The sequence below is a fragment of the Nipponia nippon genome, unplaced genomic scaffold (assembly GCF_047370975.1).
Source record: "Nipponia nippon isolate SJK-2023a ecotype South Korea unplaced genomic scaffold, ASM4737097v1 scaffold_1, whole genome shotgun sequence".
In the NCBI taxonomy this organism is placed as follows: Eukaryota; Metazoa; Chordata; class Aves; order Pelecaniformes; family Threskiornithidae; genus Nipponia; species Nipponia nippon.
This window is the reverse complement of record NW_028262290.1, coordinates 3,323,107-3,347,472: the sequence shown is the minus strand read 5'-3', so window position 1 is coordinate 3,347,472 and position 24,366 is coordinate 3,323,107. Positions and strand designations below refer to the sequence as shown.

The following is a 24,366-nucleotide window of genomic DNA, read 5'->3' as shown; positions in this document are numbered from 1 at the left end:
CGTCAACAGGGGAGGACTGAGAGACTGGAATTGAGAGCAAAAACGAAAAGATATGGCTTAATGGCAGAGGGAAGGGGTGGAAGAAAAACAAGTGCTGTGGCGGAGAAATTGCTTTGAAGTTGAAGAAATCAGTTCTGAGTGGGAAGCCCGGGCAGAGATTTCTGAATTGAGCTGGTGTGAGTGTGTTGTTGCAGACTGAGAAACAGAAAGCAGAAAGGGACTGCAAATTGGTTGTTTTTTGAGAGATTCAGCCAATTTGGGGAGGACTTCTTTTACTAACTGAAGATCACGGCATGGAATCGTGAGGACTCTGAATGGCGGCAAAGTTTTCTTCTGCTGCTGAAGAGGGGGATTAAGGCTCAGTTTTGTAATTACACAGTCACTTCAGTAATGGCTCTTGCTTGGAGTCCTTACAGAGCTCTGAGTTCCTATTGCAGCTTTAATTCAGCTCCCATCACTTTCACAGACAGAAACCGCCAGAAGAAAGAATAGCTTCATAATCCCCCGAATAAAACTTCCAAGTGCTAATTACCCAAAGAAGCAGCAAACTCAGCCACACTCACACTGGCGACAGACACAGCTTAGCAACAGCAATATGAGGTTGATTGGAGACGCTGCATCTTATAGTTAGCAGTAGCTTGTCATTACGTCTCAGTCTCAAATCTGCCTTACAAGATTCTAGATTCTTCTTGTCCTAAGTAGCTATGAAGCTGCGTTTGCGTCAAGATATTCCAGCCGTGCCAGTCCTCCCTGGCTTTGCAGTGCAATCCCATCATATTGTGGTGCTAACTGGCTGTACACCGTAGTTTTAAAACTATTAGTTTTAAAACGATTTAACGGCAGTGTAAGTCAGGATCTTAGTGCATACCCATAGGGAAGAGGAGAAGACAATCTTCATTATCACAGTATTTATAAGTAGCAAGTGCTTTAAGAGGATAACATGCCAAGAAATTTCAAAGACTGAGGAGGTGATTTTTGAAACTCAAATTTTCTTTCATTTTTAAAATACCAATGAGTTATTTGTGCAAAAGTTGAAGCCAGCCCTTTATTGGTGGTCCCCAGGCAATAAGATCTCTCTGCAAATGTCACAGATTTATGAGGCTTTTTTCCTTAAAGCTCCAGCCTTCAAAGTGCCCCTCTGTGTATCCCTGAAAGCCAGACCCAGGAATTGCTTCTTTACAGGAAAAAAACTCATTGTTCTTAGACTACACAAGTGGGTCACTGAACTGTTGCTTGCCTTTGCCAGTGAATCCAAATTAGCTTCACTTCCACAGAGGATATAGGGAAGGAAAGCAACCAGCATTAATCAGAGCAACACAAGCAGCTCTTCCAAAACAAATTAGCTTCAACAGTCAGCACACAGAGTCCTTCAGTCAGTGCGGCCAAGCTGAACTTAGGCCAAACTTTGCGTCAAAAAGAGTAACTGGTTTAATATGTATCCGTGGAGTCTGCATTTGTTTCTTTTTCTTCCTCTCAATCCATCTGCAGGAAGCTATGAACAAACTGAGCAAAGTAAAACTGCTCATCTTGTCACAGCCAGCCCCTCTGTGTGATGTTCAGCCCACCTAAGCTAATCTCAAAGGCAGGTACTGAGATCATGAGGTGTCTAGATCTCCCCTTTTTTTCTGATAAAGGGATAGGTGATATGCATGGGATTCATTTTCCCTTGAAATGTTTGCAGTTTAATTGCTATCATCTGGACTTTATAGACAAAAGAGGGAACAGGCATCTCCAGAGAGGCAGTAATCAGACCTATGTTAGACATCTCCTGTAAGGTGAGACAAGCTGTGAGCTGGAAGCAATTCCTCCTCCCAGTCAGTGTAAAGGGAGTCCAGACACTTTACTCAGACATACATGGCTCCACCACCTGTGTTTGGTCAAATAAATCCCTATCTTCCAGAGACCAATTTGACCCGTGTTAAAATTGGTGTTTTAAGATAGGTGGGATGAATCATTTTCTCTAGGGGCATGGTCAGTGACATTTCAGGAGATGAATCTGGGCCATGGATATTAAATGGCAATGGTCGTCATTTCTGGTTTAGGTCCAAGAGATATGAGACCCTCACAGAAAAGAAAGGCACTGAAGCAAGTCTGCTGCAGGAGATTACTTCTTCTGGCTTCTCTCTGCCAGACTTATTTGCCTCTCAGTCATTTTTAAACTTTAATTTTCTAGTGAAAAATAGGACAACAAAGTAAAATTGTCAAATTTCTGTGACCAAGAGGGGTTTTGTATGGAAACAGGCCTCTCTTCCTCTACTCCTGGAGTCAATATCCAAAATTTATGCTTTCATCTGCATTTTGATCCTGCCTGTTCTACAGACAATGCAGTGGCCCAGCTTAACTGTTACCTGTAGTAAAAACAAGTTTAAGCACAAACAATTATTCTGTAATTGTAATAATTTAAAATGAGGGGAAAAATCTGCTAATAATTAAAAAAAATATTTCTTCCAAAGCTCTGACAGCTCCCACTAAACCTTTTCTGCCTCTGGGATGTAATAACTTTTTTGCTTATGATTACGTACAAGTTCGTCTACCATGTCCTCTATTGCTGCACAGATAGAGTAAGAACCTCTCACCCAATATAAATCAAGAAGTGCTGAAATCAGAACGTGTACAACGATTTACAATGGCAGGGAAAAAATTTATGGAGATAAAGCAAATATGACATAAGATAAACTTTTTCTATATCATGGATAGGCATAATGGGTATTGCTATTTTTCTATATGATCCATAGAGTCTCCAGAATAACTGACCACCACAGAGGCCTTAGTGAATTTACTTCGCGAAGCAGGGAAGTGTTACTGTCAGGGGGTGAAGTCTTACAGCTGAGAAGAGGGACTACAGGCAACAAAGTGGCTGCCAGTTACGGTACCCAACATGGACTCCGGGACCTCCTGTGGCATCAAAGATCAAGAGCGTAATGATAAATTGAGACCATCTACTTTCCTGAGCTGTCAGGTCCTGCCTCTTACAACAACAGTGCCCAACCCTTTTGCTGAGACAAGCTGCCTTATGTCAGATGAAGACACACAAGGGTTGCAATTTGGTATCTCACCTCTGTATGGTGACCAGCGAAGAGTTACATCTACCTCATGATGCAGCCTGCATGTACATGTCCATTGAAAAGGGGGAAGATGTGCGGGCCCATGGGGTAGGAGATGGCAGGGAACAGAGAGGAGGGAAGCAGAATCATTTGCACAACCACCAACTGCTCCCTTCCCTGAGCTGAGAGCAGGGGCTGGCTGCAGGCTGCACTGAGCCACCCCACAGCCTTGCCCAGCCTGAAAGTTGGCCACCACTACCTTACTTACCATGTATTTCCCTCATATGTTCTTTGTTATTGTTTTATGGTGTTGGGGGAGAGCAGGTGTTGGGTTTTTTTTGTGGATGGGTGAAGAGTTGAGATGGAGGACATGAGAATTCACCCAAAGTAATAAAACACTACTGTTAGCACACACATCTCAAGATGAAGGAGCACCTTACAAAATTTAAAACGCAGACAAAGATGCTCAGCAGGAAGATATTTACATTTGTTTAAACATTTCTATCATTTGTGGGAACCTAAATGCCTTATTTTGTACTAGTTAAAGAAAACCTATTTACTGATGCTTTGTTATGTTAATATACAGGTTGGGACTGGCGGTCCAAGTTGTATTGTTGAAGCGACTGCATTGCATTGTATGCAAACATTATGTTAAATAACGAGTCACTTAATCTTTATGCTTGACAAAAATCTGTTCATTAAGGTCTACAGTAGGTCTTAATCTTGAATGTTTCAGTGATGTTGACATTACTGATTTCTCAATTTATGTATACATTTGTCGATATACTCATAAAAATACTACATGCACACATATTTATATACATATATACATATAAATAGGAATAAATAACAAATGTATGTAAGCCAGTCTGCGTTTACAAGACAATCACACTGTACTAGAGATCATAGGTAACAGCAAAATACATTAATGAATTGGCAGTTTACCAAAAGAAAGAAAACTACTCAGTAAGATTTAAAAAAACAATCTGTGCTTTTGATCTCTGAGCAGCACAGAAGACTACAGAGAGAATTTAAAGCATGTAAAACTATGGCAGCTCCCTTGAAAGCAGTTCCCTCACAAAGCCATCTGGCTGATCATTCTCCCAAATCCATGCTAGATATTTCTAAAGCAGCCAAAACCACACATACAACCTGGAAGGATGACCTATACTCACATTGCATTATCCATATGTATGCACCAACATTGCTTCCTACAAAAGCCCTTGAGGACTGTGTGACCAGGACCCTTTTTGTCACATTATGGAGACAATCTCCTTTTGGATGTAAGGTGAGCAGATATCACGGTGCATAGCAGAGGAGGCGTCATATACCATTTGACAAACCCCAGACAGCAGGCCAGCAATTGAAGCCACAGAGTCTTCACCTCATTTTCTGTCCATATCTCAGGGAACCTCATGAAAGAGGTGACAGAGAGCAAGCTGGGGTTGCACGCATTTGTCTAGTGATCCTCATCCAGCAGTGTACAGGATAGCTAGCTGTCCTCTACTGGAGATCTGGATTGCACATTTTCTTTGGCAGCAGAATTTTTCTAAGTGATATTTGTCTATACAAGATTGTTTCAAGGGCAAGGGAGACTCTGAAGTGTTTTCCCATAAATACCAGTCAGTACATATTTATGCCCTTAGCAGCAATTGACTTGCTAAAACTGGCTGTATCTTCATCTTGATCAACATATTTGAGGAATAAAGGACCTCCTAACTGGGCAGGCTATTTCAGCAGCTCCTGCTGGCTGAAGAAAGCAGATCCTTTACACTGTGCTGCGTTCATTTTCTGCCTGACTACTCTTTGACCTTCTTAGCCAACATTGTCATTAACTCATTTGCAGCTTTGCAGTCGTCTCTATTGTCAAGTATTAAATTTATTCTTGTCTCATTTCAGACCTCATGCAGTAAAAATGCAACAGGCTATTTTCAAGGCAAATGCAGGATCAAATGCAGAGTGACACATATTATCTTGAATATATACGGCTTTAAAACCAAACTGCAGTGAAGATCACACAGTTTCTGCAATATCAAAGTTCTATGAAAGTTGTTCTTACTATCCACAGCTGGTGAAGTATGTTTCAACAGAAAATGAGCTGTAGATAATTTTAAAATCACATTACTCCTTTTCAGTGGAGTAAAATGCCTGTATCTCTTACTCCTTTGGTCTGGAGGTTTGCCCCAGACCTTCAGAATTCATTGTGTCCAAGGACCAACAAGGAGGCACTATGTACTTGCATGGACCTCAGCTACATTTTGTCATAACAAGACTCCAGATACATGAAACTCACTTTGGACTTCAACAAACCATTTTCTGATTGAGAAAAAAAGGAAACTAACAGCTTTTGTTCTGTCAATCCAATGCAAGCAATAACAATGTTTTCTTCGTTCGCTTCTCCGCCTCCTCCCTCTTCATCCCTAGAAAGTACTAACTATAACCATCGAACAGTTCTTTCTGGTCAAGCAGTTTTCAAAAAGATTAATGTTTGTGTGTGTGTATGTGTGTTTTATTCTTGCTCCAGTGAAGAAAAAGGAAAAAAAAACCTAAAACCCCCACCCTCAAATTGCCTTTAAAAAGTGCTGAACACCATTCCCATAGCCATTATTCACCAACCACATCACGTCTTTTGACAACTCAGTTGTTTTTGAAAAGCACTGTTGCCTGATTATAGGGAAACACTCCAATAAGAAACACATACACTTAAACGATGAACTTCTTATGACATCTTTCCAAGAACAACAGTAGCTAATTGTTGAGTTTCCTACTGGGAAATGTATCTTTAATATGCAGATCTCTTAATGACTACTCTAATGCAAATTGTTGATGCTACAGTAATTTAATCATATATATAAGAAAAAAAGTTTAGCTCTTACTTAGAGTATGCTTTATCATCTTTCCAGGTAGCACAAATCCAATGCAGCTCATGTGCCATGTGGTTCACAGCCACCAAGTGTTCTCTTTATTTTAAATACTATTACTGAATGAATCCGTAGGGTTTTTTAGTCCCACTTACTTGGTGCTGACTGGCTTTTGCCAACTGGTCATTGGCTGATTCTACATTAGAAGATGCAGTCTCAATGTTGGCTTCAATGCTATCTGCAAATTAAGATAATAGAAGATGATTACAGGGTACAAACCTAAAACAAAGAATTTATACCAACAGCAATTCAGTAATTTACTCATGGGCATAAAGAGATAAGCAGCCTCTTGTTTGCAAGCTATAGCACTACAGGGAAATAGGAACACCACCCATTTTGATGAACACTTAACCCATCAGTCAGAGGCAGTATGACTGACAGGTCTCCATGTGTTTCTAGACAGGATGGAGCTTAGCAGCTCATTCCATTCTCACTGAAACCAATGGAAAGTCTGATGATAGGAAATTCAAAGGAAATCAGCTCAAGGCTGGTAAATTTACTAGATTAGAGCTAAATTACAGAAGAGACATGGCAGATTGTATCTGAAATTATCTCATTATTAGAGCTCCGGGGTAAGATTCATTTGAGTACATGTGGGTTATTGACCATCCCCAGGTATCTGTAGTTGAGCAAGTCACCTCAGACACTATCACAGTCAACAGAGAGCAAGTCCGTACTGTGCAATTCATCCCACTCTACAGTAGTTGCCTGCCGCTGATCAGATCAGATGAATCACAACCTAAACTCCTGGATCACATTTCAAAGCTGTAAGGGGGGTCTCTACAGATGACTCAAATTGAGACACATTGCTGGTACCTAAAATTAAGGGAGAAGAATCTTATCCTAGGTTGCTAGATCTGACAAGGTGGGAAGCTGGAGGAACCACGAGGAATCAAAATTAGACTAGAAAAGAAAGATTATCAGCTACACCTTGCAGCTGGCAGCTCCCCTCTTCCATCAAAGGCAAGTATTAACTTTGACTCCAGAGCTGTGCTTAGAAAGCGAAACACCTATGGTATAAAACCTGCAAATAAGGGTTTGTGTTTCCAGCAGAAATCTTAGAGACCAGCTTGTCCCCTACAAGATGTGCAGCCAATAATTTCTGGCCACAATGAAAGAGCATGTGCACTTGGTCTGCTTCTGTGTGTTTTCCAGCACATATTACACCATGGAGTATATGAAAATAGCCAGGAAGAATTCAAACACAGGTAGAAATTTGAGAATAAGGTTCCAGGGATTTCTCTAATCCTTAATAAAATTAATGGAAATTCTTCAACTGATGGTATTAGGAGTTGGATTAAGATATGTCACAGAAGATTTAAGTAATCTATTCTTTTATTTTTGAACGAAAGAACATTAATCAGACTGGCCACTTTTGTGATGGGTAAAGAAATGAAGGTTTGCAAATAAACTGTGGAAAGTGGTTGTGTTCAGGTTTTGCCATTTTTAAGTGAAACAGTGTTGCAACTTCGTTAATGTAACTATGCATTTCTGATAACTGAACTTAAAAACAAAACAAAAGAGCAAAGAAACCACAAACCAACAGAACCATGGAATAAACAAACTTCAGCTTAACACTTGGAATCCTGTTAAATAAAAGTCTTGTATTACACCTGGGAGAGATGGCTTTCTATTCCTTTTATTTTAGATTATGCATGCTGTAGTACACAAGAAAAAACCTACATATCTGGCACTTTTATAGATTGATATACTGTAATTTTATTGGTCATACCTAATGCTTCTCAAACCATTTTTATGAAGACTTTAACACCGTGGACCTTGGTTGGCATCACTGACCCTTGTCCAAATGCTTTCCTTGCATTCAGGACTCAGCAGGAAGAGATCAAAAGGCTTCTAAGGAACTCAACCTCTGTGAAGAAATATCAAATTTTCTTCTACAGATCCTTAGAAGAGCTGCATCCACACACATGCACACATCAGTGTGACAGCCTTGAAGAGTTTACTCCTAGTATTGCATTGATCTGAAGGCATTTCTGGGAAAGTGTCAGATTTTACTTTTCAATACCAGTAGAAAAAAATAGTGCTGAATTACCAAAAATGATGAGCAGAAACATGAATGGCACAACAGCACACTGCAGTAAGCAGCATTTTTGTCATGTGAGCGGATCTACCCAGGGTCTACCTCAAATAGGTGTGCCTGAGAAACAAGGTGTTTCTTGTGAGTGAAACATGGTAGACAGATTTAAACCTGTCACTTGATAATAATGAGGTCCTAGGCAAGTTTACAAGGAAAACCCTACTACCACATCTCCACAAGTGCTATCATTGTCAATTGGTATCACACTTGTGTTTAAAAGGAATAGATGTCCCAACTCCAGGGCTGGCCCTGATGTCTTTCCAGCCAGACATTGAGGCTGACCCACAAATCAGTAACTGGTTGTTCTACGTATTTATAGGAGTATTTGTACTTTATAGGAGTAGCAGTAGAGGGACATTGGATGCTTTCTGGTTTGAACTGAGAAATAGATGAAAAGTGGTAGATCTCTGGGCTAGATTGGCTCTGTAGGACAGGGTAGTGCTTGCTTTCTCTGTTTGCATGTTAGGACAGTGCTGTGTAATTGGCAACTACAAGCCCCAATCCAATTTCCAGCACCATGTATATGAGTCTCTCTGCATATGGAAACAACAGGGCACAAGGCAGAGAAACCAAAAGAGTTAATACGACATTAACACAGACAAGATGCATCAGCCAGAATAACTTGTCACTCACCCAAGGTGACAAATTCTTAGTTGCCTAGTTGTTGACAAGTATTTACTCCTATGGTTAAGCATGACTACATGATGCATAGTTAACCAGACTGGTTTTGCCTAAAAAAATTTTTATATGTTCTGTGGAAGTCCCTAAGAACTAACCACTGGGTCAACGCCAGTTTACATCAATTGAAACTCAGCTCCTGACCACTCAAAGATCCAACATGCCATAGCTTTCCTACAGCCAAGCTGTGACACATGTTAGGACGTGGAGAAAAGAAGATAAAGTCAGGTAAAAAACTGAACCAAAACTAAGAATATATCCTGCTGGGACACCTGTTAATTTTAGAAGCACAAGGTCTGACTGTGGTTTTGGGTTACAAAATACAACTTTACGTAGGAAAGCACTTCCATGTATTAAGCTACCTTGTGATGGGATTTGGAAGGGATGGGGGGATTTGGGAAATTTGGAAGAGGTGGAGGGAGTGTGCTGAACACCTTGACAATCACCTAACCAAAGTAACAGAACTTGCTCATGTATCTGATGCTTCTCAGGATCTTAATGCAGACACCCTTCACTACTCAATGCCTTTTAAAGGCTGATTGTCCTCAGAAAATTAATCATTTAGACACAGAAGAGCTACAGAGGAGAAACTTATGAAAGACATCTGACTAAATCAAGAGTAATCTCTGTGCTCCTCTTGGGGCAGGGTTAAATCACAGCAGGAGCTTAATTTAGCTTCCTTAAATGGCCCTTCAGAGGAAGCTAGCACTTTCTGCTGCCTGCAGGGGGGCCTAAGGAGATTTGCCTTCGTTAGATAAAATTAAACACTGTGAACTCCCCCTTAGCACTGCATGGAATGGACTAATTGTATGTTATGCACCGTGTTTTGCAAACACCATCTACATTTTTCCCAGTGCAGGCTTTCACAAGTAGGACGGACATGTGCTACATGTCCTGTATGAGTTGATGTGATGTTACAGGAGGAGGCTGGACCCTGGTGGCACTGTTTCTGCTCACATGTTCTCCTAACAGGGGAATAACAGGCTTAGAATAAGCAAACCTCCCATTTAAAAAAATTTTTGTAACAACTTGTTATCCTGAGACACAGGGGAAAAACTAAAACAAACAAAATCCACTAAACAGCTCTAAAACTCTATACAAATGAGACATAAATATGTAACACAATTTAACTGGATATTGCTGTTGATTAACACAAGAAAGCAAGAGAAGGAAAGAGAATTTGGGTCAAATCACAAGGAAGTAAGTAATATGTTAATGATGGTAATAAGTCAATGATGAATGTGTCATTCACAGATATTTCAGTGTATCTTTGCTGAATGCTAGTGATGGTTCACAGCTTTACCTTGCTCACTTTCAGGCTCCTTGCCAGGGCACCTTGCTTGGGAATGGAAAGGCAAGTATTTCCAGAGGGGTGGTAGGATCCTAGGTAGACTGGAAAAAACCTGTTGGAAGAGTCTGCCTTTTCCTTTCTCCTTTGGCTTTGGTATGAAGGGACAGTGACTCTGTTCCCAAATAAGTGTGATAACCAGCCCTGGGTCTGGGATTTTCCAAGGAGCCTGAATACCACAACAATTTTCTGTCCTCAGTCTGTGATGACAAATTTATGGTACAATTTGAAAACAAAAACCTTAAGGCAATGCTAATGCCATTTTATTAAACTGAGGGACAGGGCTGCACCAAAGCAGATGGTGATTGCAAACAAATGCACCAAGGAATTAGGAAGAGATTTCTAATTTTCTAGCTAAAGCACATCCTTTCAACAGGAGTAGTGAAGGTGGCAGAGCTAACCAGCTTTTAGATGTAATTTGATAGGATTTTATGACACACTTGTCACACAGAGACAGAAATCATGATGACCCCAAGAGGTGTCTTTCAAGCCTATCTGTTCACTTGTCTTCTGAGATCAAGCCCTGCTAATGACCAGCAGGAGTCTTATATGTGAAATTACTGGAGTGACAGTGGCTGGAGAGTGGTTTTTGTCCTAACGTATCAAGGAATCACCCATATGACCTGAGCCTTTATAGCGGCAACAATGGACTGGTTTCACAAGGCAGCATTTTCAGTAAAACCGCTTGAAAGACAGGAAAGTGAGCTTGTGAATGAGAATTTTAAAATGCTTCCACTTGGCAGTAACCAAAATGGGCCCCTTTAGGTTTCACAGTATGCTTTTATTTTTAGCACTTTAATAAGCTTAACCCTCTTTTATCACTATAACTTCTGACTAAAAATAATCAATGCAACATACTGAGAAGCACAAAAAAAAAAAAAAAAAAAAAAAAAAAGAGTACTTTGGTAATGTATAAAGGTTTATTTCCTAATTAAAAGCCAAATTTTGGGTGAAATTTCTTTCCGCATTAAAAAAAAAAAAATTGCTCATTCTAATTGCCATGTACTTGGAGAGTTTTAAGTGAGTCTCATTCCACACATAAAAGACCCTCAGGGTCTCTATAGGCACAGCTGTGGATGTTAAAGGGAAGGAAAACTATGGCAGTTCTTCTGGAGTGAAGTTTAAAATGGCTTAGGGTTGGTCATTTGCAAACTTTAATGTAAACGTCAAGTTATAAATTCTGCACATGAAAGGATTTATAAAATAATCTTGCCTGTGTGCTAAACTAAGGCTAAATGGGTTGCATTGGCTTAGACTGGTGCAATGAAATACAATTTGCAGCTCCATGAGTCATCAGGAGTCATGGTTATTGCTTCCAACAAAAGGCAGATAGCACCTAGCTTTCTATTTGATTTTAACAGAGCTCTAATTCTTCCACGTGGTAACACACCACAACCCTCAGAGGTAAGGTTTAAGGCATTGAACAACTACTCACCCTAATTTTCCAGGCAGGCCTGGAAAGACTATGTAAACTATTCCAAAATGTCATAACAAGCTCTTCCTGCTGGTTTTCTTCAGCCAGCAGCCCAAAGCCCTAGTCTGTAGGAATAAAAGTGGCTATAAGGCAATGGCCAAACACCAGCATAAATTTGCAACACTTCAGCTCCTGGGTGATTTACACTGTCCTTGAAATGAATCTTGAAAATGTCAAGTATCTACTACATATGTATGCACTGAAAAATGGTATCACCCTGCCAGAGGTTTACCATGCCTCCCAGGGTACATCTTCCAGGGATTTAAAATTCAAACGTTGTCCTATGTACATCTATTGGAAAACAGCACATCCTACCAGACAATAAGGTACCTCATATCATCTGCTCTGTGCTAAATGGCAGAGTGCAGAAATATTACCACTTTAGCAAGATGCAAAGCAATTTACTATTCTTTCTTGCAGAGATAAGTGGTCTCAAATTACTGATATTTACCACGGGAGAAGAGTCAGCATATGAAGAGTTTCCTGAGGGTGCATGGTATGGCCTCTGCCCTCATTGCCTGGTGTACACTTTCAGCTACCTAGATGAGGTATCCAGAGTTCCTATACAATTCTCTCATATAGCTCTGGGTAATCCAAGTCTCTAGTTTTAATCCCACAAAATTTGCACATGGGAGGATATTATATCATGGCAATAGTCCTGATTCACTGATTTTTTTTTTTCGCCATTTCCTTCTTTTTGTGATGAACAAAGGTATTTCAACAAGACATTTTTTGTGCAGAAATTTATGGGCATGTCAGATTTTCTTTTTTCCCAAAATAATCTCTGAAAGTAATTTAAAGAGCAAAAAAGCACTCAATCTAGCTTTGATTGGGAAATTCCAGCTACTCCTCTATAGCATGCTATTTCTTTTTTCTTCTCATATAAATTCAACACTATTTTTTAAATTCTATTAGACACTGAGTTAAAGAAAATATTATTTCAAACTGAAATAAAATATGTTTCTTTAAAATGACAAAAAAGAAAGAAAAGATCAAAATAATTATATTTGTTTTTCCAAATCCAGCTCATGAATTGACACAGTTTGGGTGAGTACCTTAATTTTACTTGTATTTTTCAGAAGTCCACTTTTGTCTACATTTAACACAACATTCATCTTCCATCACGCAGCTGAGCACATAAGCTATTGAGTCCTATAGCTCAGTCAACTGATGAAAGAATTGTCAATCTGAGTTTGTCGCAGGAATAAATGAGGATGATGGGGGTGTTGATTCATAGAAATAAATATACTTTATTTATGCTTACTATCTTGGAAAGATCATATATTTTATCTACAAAGTAAAGTCACTAATATTTACAACTTGCTTGACCTCTTTTGCTTTACATGGCTCATTTGATTTACTTAACCTACTCAAGCCATGGCCTCCCAAACACTGTCTGTCTGTGGCAGAGTATAACACCTCCCAGCAGAAATAAACCAACCACCTGGGCAGCTTCTGTCTATATGACATTTACTGCTCAATTGCAGCATTACTAGAAATTGAGAGCATGGTTGTTCCAACTTCCCAAAAATGACTTCGGATAAGTTGGTGTGAGAAGAGTCCTACTGGTGGCAATAAACCTCATAAAAGGAAGAGGCTTGTTTCTTGTACAAAATTAGCCGGCTCATTAATTGCAAGTATACCAGCCCAATCACATTATGCGGGTCAAACACAGAACAGCAGACAAATCTTTAGGCGTTAGTAAATTTGCAAGTGTATAGTCACCCATTATTCTTTTCCTTATAAACCAGCATGTGCTGTCTTACCAGCACTGTCAGCACTAGAGCTAAATGTAAAAGTCCAGATACAACAAGGGAAGACACAAAACTTTACACTCCCAGAGAGCAGAGACAGGAAAGAAGCACAAAAGCTTGTTTATTTTTTGTGCTGCCTATTATCGTGAGTAAAATGAGTTGGTTAGAGTTCATGGTAGCCCACACCTGACTCCAACAATTCAGTTGTAGCAGTCGTCATCAACCTGTGCCTAACATGAGTCCAAGCACCTCACAGACTCTTCAGTGCTGTCTGAAGCCAAGGACAAGTGACAGTGGAGGCCACCACTGCTGCAGCCCAGATAAACAGGGAGAGCAAGGGCAGTGGTATACAAAACACCATGACCTTAAAATTGTCACCTACAAGGCAATTAAGGGTAGTAATACTATGTAATTTCAGCAGCTGGGGTGGTTTACAGTAAAGCTTCATTAGACTTAGATAACAGAACAACAAACTGATGACAGGGTACATACCTAGGATGAACAAAGAAATTGGAGGTTCCATAGAATCATAGAATCGGTAAAGTTGGAAAAGACCCTTAAGATCATCGAGTCCAACCATTAACTGCCAAGTCCACCACTAAACCATGTCCTCAAGCGCCATGTCTACCCGTCTCTTAAATACGTCCAGGGATGGAGACTCAACCACTTCTTGGGAAGTGACTGGGAAGTGGAACAGATTGTCACTGGTTCAGAAATACCCCAGTGAACCCTTCCTGCACAGGCTGTGCTCTGTACTGACACGTAATTCTGTGTCTCAACACGTGGCTGAAAGCAAGAGAGCCAAGAGAAGATTTCCCAATTCATCAGGAACCAATAAGAACATAAATGTACCCATTCACATAATAGGCTCCTCTGAGATCACTTAGGAAACTTAACCAAATGAGAGACTTTGCAGACCACATTCAACTGAACGTAGATATCAAAGCTGTTACATTCAGGTATTCAGGGACAACTCTTAAGATGTGTTCATTTTCCGCAGATGTCCCAACCGGGACACATAACTCAGTAGAGTTTAGTTAAGGATCTAGTTGAATGATTTCCCAGCTTGGTTTGCATTAGTATATCTGACAACAGACTCTTGGCTGTGCCATTCAGGCAGTCAGACTGGAGGAGGACATGTGTGGAAGGGTGCTATGGACCCTCTTGACTCTTGACAGTGCCTATGTGTTAAATCAGCCTTCAGGTCAGAAAGGCAACAGTAATAAAACAGGCAACAAAACTGAGCTGATTTCACAGGCGAAAAAACCCAACCAAAAAACCCCAAACCTAAAAAAACCTCCCCACATTCAAAAATCTTCTAAAATAAGCACTATATTTGCATTCATGCAAATATAGTTTACTTCGAAGGAGGTTTATTATTATTATCATTAGGCAATAAGTGACAATGTGGCATGCCAGGGAACACCAGCATTACTCGAGGACTGAATATATTGACACCATTAGGAAGTTCTTCCAAGACTGAAGGAAAGCACCAGCTGCCGTGTTTATATTTATCTTGGCAGGTCTGTGGTCTCTAGCCTGACAGATACCATGTAGTGATGTCTGTAAAGTGAGGGAGCATCCACTTTAGATCACATTATGAAGTTTCTCCACTCTATTATTTTCAAATATAAAATGCATTCAGGAGTGAAGTGAAAGGTTAATAGCACCAAGATCTACGCCTGAATAAGTAATGGAAGAAAAAGAAAGTCTGGGGAAGTCTTTTGCTTGACACAGTAGGGTCTTCTTCCAGCAAGAGGGATTTGCTGTGCAAACATAAATTTGTATACATTTGGTCTGGACAAAGAGGTAGAGGACTGGTAAATTAGTTGCTGTGTCTCTGCTGCTGTAATCTTAAAATAGGTGGCCGGTATGTGATCTTGGAATTTCTTCCCATTTTAGGGAACTGGAGAGGTTACAGATACACTGGCAGAAGGCTGGTTCTAAAACTGTTCAATGGAGGAAGAAATGTGACTCTTTTAAAACTGTAAAATGTTTTCAGAACAACATGGGTCTTTCCTAGTCGCTTTGCGAAATGTGATGGAGCTGCAAACAGTGATACAAATGGTGAAAACTGAATTAGAGCAGTTTAGATAAGGGATGTAGATCTTGCATGTTATTTTGGCATAACTAGTAACGTTACATATACAGGTAGGATGGAAAAACAGCTCTTCTAAAACAAAAACAGAACAGCATTTTCTTTTGCCATGGCAGCAGGGGGGAAGCAATAACTGCATTATTCAGGTCATCTTTATTCTCTGTTACAAGACAAACAGAAGCCTACAGAGGTGGACAGATATGGCCCTGCCTTCATCAGGTACTAATACAAATACTGTCAGCTGTGTTGTTGACACTTTCTTCAGAGGAACTGGGGATTTAAGGATTCTCTTCTCCCTGACACCAGTTATAAAACTGATTTCATGGAACTATGTCTATTTATCCCAGTATGGCCGATCGAAGAACAAGCTTGCACATGTAAAATAACGATGTTCAGTATGAAACACTGGGAATGTTTCAAGCTGTTGGGGTGCTTGTAGTTCAGTTGAGTGGCCATCTATGAGCATGGAAAAGAGTAACTGTTGCTCTAGCAATCACTCCCAATGTAATTTCCTTCTCACAGTACCAAGTCCTTAATGCTTGCCTTGGATGCTTTGGCTGAGGTACCCTTCTGCTACCATGAGAGTAATGTTTAACAGTGGAGATGGCCGTCTTCTAGCCATCTTGACATCTTGCCATTTCTACATCTCATCCCCAAAGTTATCATCAATGCACTCCAGAACCTCCTAGATTATTTATGCCCTGCTGTGTTGTCTCTCCAACATATATTGGGGTGGTTGAAGTCCCCCATGAGGATCGGAGCCTGCAAACATGAGGCTGTTCCTATCTATAGAGGGCCTCATCCACTTTGCCTGTCCCCTTTTTAATCCTAACCCCTAAACTCTCCATCAGCTCCTCATCCATCCCCAGGCAGACCCCCATGCACTCCAGCTGCTCTCTTACATAAAGGGCAACTCTTCCTCCTCATCTTCCTACCCTGTCCTTTCTGAAGAGCCTGTATCCCTCCAATGCAACACTCATCATGGGAGCCGACCCACTACATCTCCATGATCCCAACAAAACCGTAGCCCTGCAACTGCATGCAGATCTCTAACTCTTCAAGTTTATTCCCCATACTGTGTGCATGAGTGTACAGGCACTTCAGAGATGCACCCCAACATGTTAAGTTCCTGGAGAGGTTTTGGGGTATTTGTCCACAACGGTGCACCTCACTGCCTACACGCAAGTGCTAGAGGTTACCCTGCCCAGGCCCCATTGTGATGACTCTGTGAACCCTTCTTGCCACACCACCTCATGCCCTCTATTCAGCAGTCCTGTCCATTGGTCCCTCATGGGATTGATGGTTGCCCTGTCCCTCCCCCATCATTCCTAGTTTAAAGCTGTTCTTATGAGGTCAGCCATCCTATTGGCAAGAATAGTTTTGCCTTGCCTAGTGAGGTGGATCCCATCTCTCCAAAGCAGATACAAACAGGGTTATAGAACCCAAAATCATATATCACCAACACCAGTTTCACAGCCAATTATTGATTTCTCCTATTAGTGCCCTCCGCCTGGCACCCTTTCCCCTCACAGGCACCCTGTGTGATGAAGTTGCATAGGGATGCTTTTGCCAAGAGTTCCTGTAAGACTGTGCTGAAAAGACTCTTTCTGATTATTCAAAGGTAACCTAGGCCACTAGCTTGTTTTGGCTTTGAGGGCTTGGACTCACTGATACTGTAATGCTTAGTTAAATGTTCATATCAAAGAGGTGCCATAACTAGGAACACAGGCATGGGGCTTATTTGCAGAAGACAAAAAATAACAGAGATACGCTGCCCTGAGACTACATTTCCCCTCATCTATTTCCTCCTTGCACGACAGAAATTGCTCTTTACCCTAGGGAGTGTTATGGATGTGTTCATTAAGGAACTGGCCCACACGCTACCAAAACTACTGTTAGGTTTTTGTAAGAAGTATGGGTTACTCTGTTTGTGCCATGCATAGACCAGGCAAAGTCTTCCCATTAATTCGAGAGAGTTGTTTGCACTACAGCCCTGGGATCATTTTGCTGAGTGGTGCATGTCGCATTCCCTGGTTATGTATTTTCCCTGTGTTTTCCTGTGTTTTCTAAACAAGCACACACAGAGCTTTCATTTCATGACTGTAAGAGGAATGCATTAAAAAAAAAAAACGAGTGCCAAGAGAACTGTCTCTTATCGTCATTGCTTTTGAATTTTCACTATGGGGGGTTTGACTACCTTTACCTCCTGATTCATAATCTCACTTACTTCTGTGTAATGTGAATGTCAAAAGATAAACAGTGGGACCTTTCAGCGATTGGTTGGGAAGATACCTTGACTGGCTGCCAGGCTGAAAAGATACTCCTAAAGAAACTATTAAAAATCTGCCACAGAGAAACAGGAAGAAGAAAGAATGTGTCAGATATAAAAGGAACAAAAACCATATGCTGGCTCAAAGAGAAAACATCCTACTTAGTCTAACTGTTTCTCACAGGCAAGTTAATACTGGGGTCGCTTCGATGCATGGGCAACATCTTAAAATAATAAATATTGCCGTAAGAAAAGGAGTTACAATGATCTTGAAGCTAGCTGATGTATGTTGTCATGTCCTTCCCTCAAGGCATTAACATCTGATGTGCTTTTAGGAGATGAATCAGGCTCCAAAGTTATCCATGTACAAAAATGAGCTTCCAAACAAGCATAAATTAAAAAAAAAAAAAAATAAAAAAGAAATAATAAAAAGTTGGGTTTAGATATCATCTTGATTCTTTTCTGCACCTGTGAACCCGAGTGGTGTTTCTCAGTGGGATGCAGCTAGCTCATTTCAGTGTGAAAGGAGATATGCTAATGGAACCTTGCAAAGGTATGAGCTTGGCAAAGAAATCCAGTGTGATTAATAAACAGCAGAGAAGAGTTTCTTCTTTTATGATCTACATATGGCTGTCTTAGGATTTGATCCAACTCCCAGAAGCTCCAGTGAGAACTCTATCTGAGTGCTGCAGGTTAGAAATACCTCCACAAATCTTGCTTCTCTGGAGTTTAGGTCCCTCAACGTGGCTTTAGGACAGTTAGCTCTCAAATTTGGAAGCAGACAGTTGCTTCTGAAGCACTGCACAGTATTATCATACATACACAAAATGAGAGATACAGAAAAAAAAGTGTGATTGTCCTTAGCTGCATCAGAAGACAGCAGTGATAAAGACAAGGGTCAGAGGAAATTTAAAAGGAGCAGATCTACTGTGTCTTATCCCTCTATGCACAAAAAGTGGTGGCTGTCAGTGATGGGCTGCTCTTAAAGATAATACTAGGGGTTATTCTTATCTCTTTTCCCAAGTTTTCTCCACCACACTCCTAGCCACTGGTAGCTGGAGAGCAAGAGGTCAGCTAATGGGCAGAAGCTTCAGACTATGCATGTGAGCACATTATGATGTTAGGCTACCGTAAATTTAATCAGACACACCCTGCAATGTGGAAAGAAAATTCCATTTAGGAGAGGCAAGCTGCTTAATTTTCTCCACCGTCATCAATAATCATAACAATAATTGCTACTACTATTGTTTTTAATTACGGTTACAGGTAGAAAGGAAGAATTAGATCCCTTTCCAGTTAATGTTATATATTCTCCAGCTTCCTTTTTACAGTCAAGAGGGAACAGATTAATCTCACTGAGGTTTCTATTTTATGCCAGATACACCAGCTAACTAACTTTAATATAAAGAACCCTATTGCACAGGGCCGTTTGTCAGATCAAAACATCACTGGATGTACAAAATGCCCAAAACACAGGAAAAATAATCACAGCATCAACAAGCAGCTGCTCATAAGGGAATACACAACATCATATTGGAATGGTGCAGGAGGGTAATAAAGCCCATACTTTAACGGTGATACCTACCTATTGTGTCTCCTTGCTCATGCACCATGGAGGCCAGGTCTTTAATGATCTGGTTCACATCCAACATGTCACTCTGAAAAGACAGAAATTCTAACATTAATGATGAATGGGTAATATCCAAGTTCCACAGTCAAGCTTTGCAAAGAAAAAAGCAAAAAGCAAAACCAGAAAACCTCATCTGTGTAGAATTAAATGAAAAAGTTATAACGGTCCCATAATAAATCAAAAATCCCCTTAAATAAAGGTATGATTTGCTGGATCTAAGTCAGCCATTTGACTCAAGCTTTCTAAAAGAAACAAGTAGAATGATCAGATTATACAGTTGCTTTTCAGAATTGTGGAGGACCAAGAGAAAAGAACAACAATGAAAACAACAGCAACAAACCCTATTCTTTCTAAAAAAGTTATTTCTGATGCAGGCCATTCATCCCAGAGTGTGGATTCTTACATAGAAAAAGGCCATCTTTCAGCATAGCATCCATCTGATAAAATACATTCATAAACTGATGAAGGTGTGATCAGAAACTCACTGAATTTGAAATCTCATTGGTAAGACAATAAGGAAAGATCTGTTTGATGAATGGATTCATTTATACATTTTCAAGTGTAAAAAAAAAAAGGAACTAGATTCAGCGCTGAAAGTTTCTTAGTTACAACACAGCAAATTGCCAGTGAGTTTGTTTCCCTCGTTTCTGAACACTTACCATATACAAGAGCAAATGTGAGCATATGTTGACTTCATATGACACTGGGTCTTATAAAAAAAATAATCTAGCAATAATAGGCATGATAATATAGATACTGCTGAATGTACTACCAGTAAGGCAACGTTAGCAAAGCAGAAACAAAGACACTCAAACAGGATGCATTTTGTTAAGCTGTACAAATCCCAGGATCACAGAAACATTGAGGCTGGCAGGAACTTCTGGAAATCATTTAGTCCAACACCCCTGCTCAAAGCAGTCAACTAAAGAAGGCTGCTCAGGGCCATGTCCACTTGTTTTTGTATATCTCCATGGAGAGACACTCCACAGACTGTCTGACCAACAGTATGCCCATGTATCCTCGTACTGGGGAACCCAGCACTGGATGCTTTCTGAAGTGTTGAAAACATTTCCTAAGAATCTGCTTCTCCTGAAGCTAATTGCACAGTAATTTATTTACCTGCCTGGGTCCTGTTGCAACTCTAGTCCATCATGCCAATAGGTCCGATTGCTTCCACCCCACTTTTAAAAACCTCAGCTTCCCTACTGGCAAATTTAGAAAATGGTGCAAAATGAATCCACGCCCTTCTACTGAAGTTTGTTATGAGAATATAAGTGGCATAACATTTAATCATATAATGCAACAGAATCACATTAATTCGCAATGAAGCCTGGGAGTCCCACTGTGAATTCTAGAATATACCAAATTGTTAAATAACTGAAGAAGTAGGAGAAACAAAAGGTTTAAAAAGCTGTGAGAGATCATAATAAAAGAAGAAAACAAAACCCTCAACCAGAGACTGGGTAATGCATCACAAAATACACTTCATTCATTCACTTGTCAAGCATAATGAAGCTTTAATTATGTATGGTATTATTCATAACTTGTAAATACTGCAGAATATTTTGTAAAAGCAATGAAGTTTAAGTAACTTGAGATTGCACTTGAGCACTGTGGTAGTAAATCATTGCCAGGAAATGAGGCGAAATCAGTTGTGATTTTTTGGGTGAGGGAGTTTTTTGGTTTTTTTTGTAAAAATCTTTGAAAGGAGAAAGCCAAAGTTTAGCAAAATGTGAAGAATCGAGAATTAACTTTAATGTGTTGTTCTGCTCTCATTTAACTGCTTAGTAAAAGATGATTAAGGAAAAATTAAACAAACAAATAATAATACTAAAAAAGCCCAGAATACTCATTTGTCTCTCTTGGCTAAATTGCCACTGACATCAGTCTTTGGTTCCTGTTACTTGCAACATAAACACAATTTTTTCTACCCTTCACTCAGTCTGTTTTATTTTGTTCTGCTTCTTTTTCAACACTTTAAGTGAATGCAGCTTAAAACTCACGAACATGTTTTTGCACGTACATTTAGTTAGATAGAGGTTATTGCAATATATTGAATTATACATACGCCCCCAGTATTTCCATTGGAATAAAACAAGCGGGCAATTCGGTGTAACAAAGATCAGATGGTATATTGACTTTTTATAGGGTCTTGCTCTGCTAATTTCACCACAAGGAGTTGGGCTGTCTGCCTCCTGATCCCCAGATATTATGACAAGAAGGGCAGAATGGGAAAGGAAATTCAATGCTGTATATGAACAGTGCTGTTTCAGATTTGCCATTTATATCCAGGTACTTGGGATGAAACAGCCATCTGCTGCTGCAGAGTATAGATCCTTTTCATAACATTGTAACAACACTTAAAATTACTGTTTAGCAAATATGCATTAGGTAAAGCCAGCCGCTGAGTTGTTAGGAAGGAAAAAAAGCGACTACTGTATTTAAGGAAAAACAAACAGGGGTGAGTTGTAAAGCACAGAGCACAAAGCAATCTGACCTGAAGCAAAGAATCTGTTGAATAATTTAACCTGGGAATGTGAAGTTTCAAAGTCCCTGATATATGTAAGCAAAACAAAAGAAAAAATAGAAGAAAGAAAAATAGCCAGAAACAAGACCTTCCATAATGGAATATACCTAGGAGCTATGTTCCTGTTCCTTCTTGCCAGGTTAGCTCTATCATGAAGTACCTCTGAATTTGCCAGGCATCACAGTTTGTTAGCAAAATCAGATTGCCTTTGGTTTCCCACATTCGCATATACTATGCGGAATTCACAGTGAAATACAGCTTCTCCTAAGTCCCTTTGACTCCACAGAAACTGGGAGTACAACAGCCAGCTATCATTCCAAAAATGCTGTCTCCCTGCCAGCTAACTAGGCTGGGGTTTCTTGGGTTTTAATCAACAGCAGCCTCTTTTGCCTGGCAACAATTCACTCCCTACATTCGGCAGCAAGAGGGAGACAGATTTAAATTGTTTCATCTAAATCCTCTTTCTTTTCTTTTTTTCCAAAGGAGAAATCCATTGCACAGATTAGTATACAGGATTTAACATCACCCATGCTGGAACAAAAAGAATTAAGACTAGTCATCAGTAAAATCAGAGATGGCAAAAAGAAATGGCAGTAACTAAAGATGATCAAAAAAGCAGAGAAGTGTCAATAAACAAGTCATGCAGATGAGAAAACCAGAGAAATGAAAGAGTTTGGAACCCTAAAGATTTGGAGGATTAACTCTCACTAGAAAAAGTTAGTTTGGAAACTTCTTAACAGAAAATACTAGGTTAAAATGGCATGATTATTTGAGTAATTTAACCTGACGCAGTAAGTGAATAGTGTCACTGCAAAGTACTGAGAGTCTGGAAAAAATCTGAAATTCCAACTCCAGCACAGAAACTGTTGGAAGGACGATTTTGCAGATAAACTAGAAATTTACATTTCCCATTTTTTACTTTAACAAGACCACAATTTCAACATTTTAAAAATTAATCTGGGAGCAAGTCAGGTTGTAAAACCCAGACATTGTTACCAAGATGGGAACAAGCTAATCATAAATCCCAGCAGCCCACTTCCCCATGGGATGAACATTACTGAGGTATTTGCCAAGACAGCAAATAAATAAACCAGCTCTCTCTTCCACTCTCCACATAGTGGGGTGAAGATTTATCTACATTGAAAACTTCTAACATAGCCCTGACCTTAATGATATTCTAAGGACACTTCTGTATTCCAGCCACGAGAACGGCGTTAAATAAACCAGAGAGGGGAAACATGCTCTCCTGAAAAGGACACAGAACAAGCATGTGCTGTCAATAATTTCTCTCTCACATTTAGCCAGATCCCAGCATCCTTTATCAATGTCAGCTCAGGTCCTCAAGGGAAGAGTCACACTTATTTCTAAGAATGTTTGCCTTAGGTTTGTATAAAAATGGGATCAGAAATATCAGTGGTCTATCCTATTTAGCATATGTGCTTTTGAGTGTACTCACAAACTATGTATCCATTTTTTTGAAGGATTACAAATTAACTTCTAAATTAATTGCTGACTCAATGTTCAGGAGATGCTGAATTCTACAAGTGAGGTCTTATTCTGCCCCACCATCCACTCTGCAATAAGCAGTCAGGAGAGCTATAAAACAAACCTGCAGGAGATTCTGAAAGATGTAATGTAATATCCATGTGTGTATTTCTGTATATGGAAGCACTCCAAAACAAAATAAAGCAAAACAAAACTGTAGCACTTGTTATCTTTGGGGAAAAAAATGAAAAGCAAAAAAACTCCAAAAAAAAACAAAAAGAAAAAAACCCTTTGTAGTGTATGGCATGTTTTACCAAAGAGATGCTGAGATGCTTCTCATGTATCGTGCCATCTGCAACACCCTTGGGACATCTCCTACCCTGTGGTCCAGCATGTGTGAACCACAGATCCAGAGCACACAGAAAGACTAATCAAAGCATGGTGTTCTTCTACCCCCATTCTCTTCTGCGAGATAGGGGAAGGAAGGGAAAGGGAAAAGATCATGTAAAAGATGAGCAAGCTTCTCTGATGCTAGACGGGCAAAAACTACATCTTGCTGCAACAGCCTCTCAACAAATATTTTTCTCTTGTCTATGGCTGGGGAGAAAAAAATGACATTCTATAAATCAAACTGATTCAGCCTAAGCAACAACAGACCAGCAGAAAATTGTTTTGAGGGCAGAAGCTATCCAGAACAGCAATTACAGACTGAGTTAGATCTCCTCTGGGACTGAACGACAGCCAGTGTGGGGAGTTTCTCTCTCCCTCTTGCTCTCCTGTGCACGCTTCCACTCTATTTTGCTGTCTTAGCAGTCAGTGTCATCTCAGTAAGTGTAGCACTGCACTGCATAATTAAAATAGTTGTGCCAAGCTTCAGCATGCTAATCCAGCATCTACCTGGGGACAGCAGGCTCAAGAAACACAGCGTGAACAGTGTTCCTGTTCACCAAAAGCCAAATGGAGAGGCTGTGGAAAGTGAGATGCCTTGAGCTCATCAGGCAGAGGTGAGGCTACTGCAGAGGGCACCGCAACAGGGATGA

The 24,366-nt window shown here is 40.1% G+C and overlaps 1 protein-coding gene across 9 annotated transcripts in view; it reads right to left on the bottom strand.

The window, feature by feature from the left end:
* TSNARE1 (t-SNARE domain containing 1) overlaps positions 1-24,366 on the bottom strand; it is a 500,311-nt gene that overhangs the window by 179,132 nt on the left and 296,813 nt on the right. For all 9 annotated transcript variants that reach the window (XR_015700647.1, XM_087739795.1, XM_087740277.1 and 6 more), the window contains 2 exons: positions 19,270-19,342; positions 6,061-6,143 (listed from right to left, as the gene is read on the bottom strand). Coding sequence is in view for 8 of the 9 variants with exons in the window: in XM_087739795.1 (XP_087595921.1) it covers positions 6,061-6,143; positions 19,270-19,342 (156 nt within the window). In the remaining variant the exon portion in view is untranslated. The remainder of the gene's footprint in view (positions 1-6,060; positions 6,144-19,269; positions 19,343-24,366) is intronic.